The sequence below is a fragment of the Phocoena phocoena genome, chromosome 3, assembly GCF_963924675.1.
Source record: "Phocoena phocoena chromosome 3, mPhoPho1.1, whole genome shotgun sequence".
Lineage (NCBI taxonomy): Eukaryota > Metazoa > Chordata > Mammalia > Artiodactyla > Phocoenidae > Phocoena > Phocoena phocoena.
Window position 1 is genome coordinate 166995795 of NC_089221.1, and position 5538 is coordinate 167001332.

At 48.2% G+C, this 5538-nt stretch overlaps 1 protein-coding gene across 1 annotated transcript; it reads right to left on the reverse strand.

Moving 5' to 3' along the window:
- Positions 1-1385: 1385 nt before the first annotated feature.
- Positions 1386-2288, reverse strand: NFILZ (NFIL3 like basic leucine zipper). The gene has a single exon (XM_065873831.1). The coding sequence runs from the start codon at positions 2286-2288 to the stop codon at positions 1386-1388; it is 903 nt and encodes a 300-aa protein (XP_065729903.1).
- Between the last annotated feature and the right edge of the window lie 3250 nt (positions 2289-5538).

A 5538-nucleotide genomic window follows, 5' to 3' on the forward strand; every position in this document is an offset into this window, starting at 1 on the left:
TAACCAGAATCTAACAAATGCTCTGAAATGATTTAAAAAAAAAAAAAAAAAATGGAGGGTTCTGAGTGAGGACTGATGAGGGAAGGGGTTTTGGTGAGCTCTGGGGGCTCCAGGGTACCTGGAGAGTGGTCTTTTCTCCCATCCAGCTGGGACTGTGTATGCTGGGGCTGAGAGGTCTTCAGGGGCGCAAGCAGCTGGGGACAGAGAGAAAACTGACCCCCCTTCAGATATTGCTGGCCTGTTCCAGTGGCTCAAGGCCCTGACCCAACACACAGAGAAAGCCATCTGAACTGGATAAGTCTGATCCCCAAACTGGGTGGTAAGCAAGCACCCCAAGGGGACCCTAAGAAATGAGGGGTCAGACATCTTGAGACAGTATGTCCTCCTTCAAGTATGGCCCTCAGTATGTCTGTTCCCAGCCCCCCATCATCCCCCCTAGAACAGGAACCCCAAAACCAGGAAGGTGTCCTCACGCTTGTTACTAAGTTGGGCACTATGAATTGTAAATAAATGAGTGAGAGAATGAATGAATGAATAACCACGTGAGCACATGAATGAGTGATTAAATGAATAAAAGAATCGACAAATGGATAGACATATGGGTAGATAGATAAATGGATGAATGGATAGGTGTGTAGATTCATAGCAAAGTGGTTGGGAGGATGGATCGATAGATCGAGGGAAGGAAGGAACGAATGAATGAACAAACGAACGAATGAACAAATGAATGAAGGAACGAAGGAAGGGAGGGAGGAAGGAAGGGAGAATGGCTGGGTGAGTTGATGTGGTTAGATGGCTGAGTGGTTAGATGGATGAATAGATAGATGGAAGGAAGGATGGATGGATGGATAGATGGACGGATGGAAGGACGGATGGAGGATGGATGGATGGGTGGATGGATAGACGGATAAATGGACTGATGGAAGGATGGATGGGTGGATGGATGGAAGGACGGATGGAGGATGGATGGATGGGTGGATGGATAGACGGATAAATGGACTGATGGAAGGATGGATGGAAGGACGGATGGAGGATGGATGGATGGATGGATGGATGGAAGGAAGGATGGATGGAAGGAAAGATGGATGATGGATGGATGGATGGACAAATGAGTAGATGGGTGGGTGGATGGATGGATGAGTGGGTAGATGAATGGATGAATGGAAGAAGGAAAAAAAAGTGACTACCCAAAACAAATATTTTAGGCAGGATAGGAGCCATGGTACGATCCAAGGTACCCCAGCCTCTCCTCTTAAAGGTCTGGTCTGGACACTAAGAAGTGGACCCTCCCCCCAGCCAGGGCACCCACCGCCTACCACAGGCCTTTCCCAGTCTTGGCAGCTGGGTCAAGGCCAAGACACTCATACCCCCAGACAAACCCACGATCAGTCCCCACTGCAATCTGGCAGGCCTGGCCTTGCCCAGGAGAAGCTTTCAGATGGGGGCCCAGCCACCCCCCAGCCCCAAGGTACTCTGCCTGAGGCTTGGGACTTGACGCGCAATTTGTGGGGCTGGGAGGGCTGAGCCAGATCCTCTGGATCATTCCCAGGGACCGGGAAGGCCACCCCGGGAGGCAACCCCACGGGATCGACACTGGGCGCCAGCAACACATCTGAGGCCCGGCAACCAGTGGTTATGAGTGACCACAGCCCCCAGCAGGGCCTGAGCTCCGGTCTGGGCCCCTCATGTCTATCCAGGGGGTGACAGCTGAAGAAGGCGGCTGGAAGAGAACTCTGCAAGGCCATGTCCATTCTCCTGGGGGTAGGGGGTGCAGGGTCCTGGAGGGACCTGGGGGAAGTGGCCAGGCCAGTCCAGCTGGGAGCCACCAGGCAGCCCCAGCATCCTGGAACCCCAGCGTCCAAGGAACACGGTCTCAAGAGGCAGCCATGGGAAGCGGGAAGAGAGGGGAGATGTTCAGCCCTAGGGTGGGGGTCTCCAGCCCAGGGCGACTCCCATAGCAGAGTGGGCAGGGTCCAGGTACCACCAGTGGGGGGCAGGAGGCCAAAACGATGTTTGAGAGCCCGTAGCTCAGCCCTGAGCAGAGCGTTCTCCTCGAGCAATGCGTCCAGCCTGCCCTCTAGGGCCGCGTCATTGAGACGTCGCTTCTCCCGGGATCTCTTGGCCGCTTCGTTGTTCTTCCTCCGCTTCTCCCAGTAAACCGTATCCTTCTTCTCTTCTGGCATGAACTCCCGCTGCCGACGCACGGCCGTACGCCGGCCCCACGGTCGCCTCAGGGTTTTGCCGCAACCCTGGGGTACATCTGGCGGGACCAAGAGACCCACATCCATGGCTGCGTGGGGACCCTGGGGAGGAGAAAAAAGTTCTTGGACTGGAGGTAGGAAGCTGACCTGGGTGACTCCTTCCTCTAATTTATCCTGTGTCTCCGCCATCCCCAGGGGGAGGGGCGCGGGTGGAGTGGGAATTGGGCTGGAGACCAGGGTGGAAGCAGAAAGAGGTGTAGCAGGGAGAGTGAGGACCCGGTGGGATGCTTTAGTGCCTGATGGAGAAGTGGGTGAGGCTGCAGAGAGAGGTTGGTTGACTGGGATAAGGCTTAAAAGCAGACCACAGTCGTCATGGAGAGCTGCTTGGGTACCATATCCTCAGGGGGATGCAGGCTCTTTTCCAGGAGTTCTTACCACTAAGAAGGTCAGCAGACAGGCCAAGGGCTCAGTTCAATCTGAGCTCCAGGGTAAGATTTTTGGAGAACCAGAGAGACATAGGAGGAAAGCTGAACCTAGAAGAAGAGAATGAGTGTGCCCATGGAGTTAAACGGAGCCAAGGTGGGGTCAGAAGATAAGCTACTACTCATCTGAAAAGAGCCAAGGTTGTACACCAAGATGTCCTCCATCTGTGGCCAGAATTTTGCACCTGCCCAGCCACCCTACCTATATATTCATAAGGTCTTCTATTCGCCCACCCACTCACTCATCTCTCCGTCCCTCTACCCACCTACCTAACCAACTCACATTCCATCCATTTATCCATTGATCCACCCATCCACCATCTATCCATCCAGCCACTCCTTCAAACACCCATCCATCCCCCACCCGATTGTACAATCCTCTGTCCATCTCCCACCCACTCACTCATCCATCTAACTGTCCATTCATTCACTGATAGCTTCATTTTAAAAATAATATTGTGCCTACAGGTAAAAGAAAAAATAGACAGGGAGTTATTCCCTGGTGGTCCAGTGGTTAGGACTTGGCGCTTTCACTGCCGTGGACCTGGGTTCAATCCCTGGTCAGGGAACTAAGATCCCGCAAGCCGCGCAGCGTGGCCTAAAAGAAGAAAAGAAAGAAAAAATAGACAAATTGAACCTTATGAAAGTTTTTTAATGTTGTGCATCAAAAGAAACTATCTACAGAGTAAAAAGGCAACCCACAGAATGGGAGAAAATATTTGCAAATTACATATCTGATATAATACCCAGATTACATAGGGATTAATATCCAGAATACATAGAAATCTCTTAAAACTCAACAACAAAAACCAAACAACCCAATTCAAGAATGAGCAAAAGACCTGAGTAGACATTTCTCCAAAGAAGCTATATAAATGGCCAAAAAGCACATGAAAAGATGTTCAGTGTCACTAATAATTAGGGAACTATAAATCAAACCCACAATGAGATACCTCCTCACACCTCTTTGGATGGCTACTATCAAAGCAACAGAAAATAGCAAGGGTTGGCCAAGATGTGGAGAAACTGGAACCTTTATGAACTGTTTGTGGGAATGTAAAGAATGGTGTAGCCATCGTGGAAAACACTATGATGGTTCCTCAAAACAAATTAAAAATAGGATTAGCATATGATCCAGCAATTCCACTTCTGGATATATACCCAACAGAATTGAAAGCATGGTCTCAAAGATATATTTGTATACCCATGCTCGTAGCAGCATCACTCACAGTACCCAAAAGGTGGAAGCAACCCAAGTGTCCCTCAACAGATGAATGGATCGGCAAAATGTGGTCCATCCACAGTGTAGAATATTACTCAGCCTTAAAAAGGAAGGAAATCCTGACACATGCTACAATGCGGATGAAACTTAAGGACATTATTTCATTGAGCAATGAAATAAGCCAGTGACAAAAGGACAAATACTGTATGATTTCATTTATAGGAGGTACTTAGAGTAGTCAAAGCCATAAAGACAGAAAGTATGATGGTGGTTGCCAGGGACTGGGGAGGGGAATGGGGAGTTAGCATTTAATGGATACAGGATTTCCGTTTTAGAAGATGAGAAGAGTTCTGAAGATGGATGGTAGTGATGGTTGCACAATACATGTCATGTGAATGTATTTAATACCACTGAACTGTATACTTAAAAATGGTTAAGATGGTAAATTTCACATTATGTGTATTTTACCACACTAAGAATATCTTAATGATAATAATACTGTACCTTTACTAAGCGCCAGGCATCTTTCCATCCACATATTCATTCATTGGTCCCTTCACTCATCCACCTTCTATCCTTCCATTCAACCAACAGTTCCTTTCTATGTGCCAATCAACCTTCCACAAATCCATTCATTCATCTATATATATATATATATATATATTCATCTATATATCCCTCCATGAGTCCATCCATCCATTCAACCAACAAAAAAGCAATTGACAAGAACTTCCCACATGCAAAGTGTTGAAGAACCAGAATATTAAGAATAGGAGCAGATAAAAGAAGCAGAGTCATTAGATTCTCAACTCCTAGGCTGGAGCTCAGAAAAGATGCCCAGGGCCCCAGGGATACCCATCCCCCAAGGATGGGGGACCACCTCCTTTGCCATGGCCCATTTTCCCACATTGGTTTTCCTGAAAATCCTCACACAACGGTCTGATGCTACTGACCACCTGGGTTCCCTGCACCTAGGATGTCATCACCTTCTGTGATTCTGATGCAAAGCAGGTGGAGAGAAACACCAGAGCAGGACTTCCCTGGTGGCACAGTGGATAAGACTCTGCACTCCCATTGCAGGGGGCCTGGGTTCGATCCCTGGTCAGGGAACTAGATCCCACATGCATACCGCAACTAAGAGTTCGAATGTCACAGCTAAGGAGCCCGCCTGCCGCAACTAAGATCCAGTGCAACCAAATAAGTAAATAAATATTTTTTTTAAATAAAGAAAAAAGAAAACCTAGAGTAAGGTGGGAGGCTTCTGCCTGAGAACTCAGAATGGGATCCAGAGAAAAGTGGACATTGAGGGCTGGCATCTTTGTTCTGAAAAACCATTGACTAACCTCCATGAGGACAGGTATGTGTCTTTTTTTGTCTACCATTGTATCCCTGTGCCTGGCATTGGGCTCATAGATAGTAGTTGGTAAATAAGCATTTGTTGAATGAGTGAGTAGACACATAGACGAATGAAAACCGAAACTTGTTCGTACATAGAGAATGTTTGGCCCTTCTCCTCCTAAAACTATGAAACCCACCTCATCACCCTGTTTGCTTTGGCCACCAGGAAACTCGGCACTCTGTTTTGAGATGAACTCTGGTAGCTTTCTTGAATTGGGAGTGCAGTTTTTCTTCT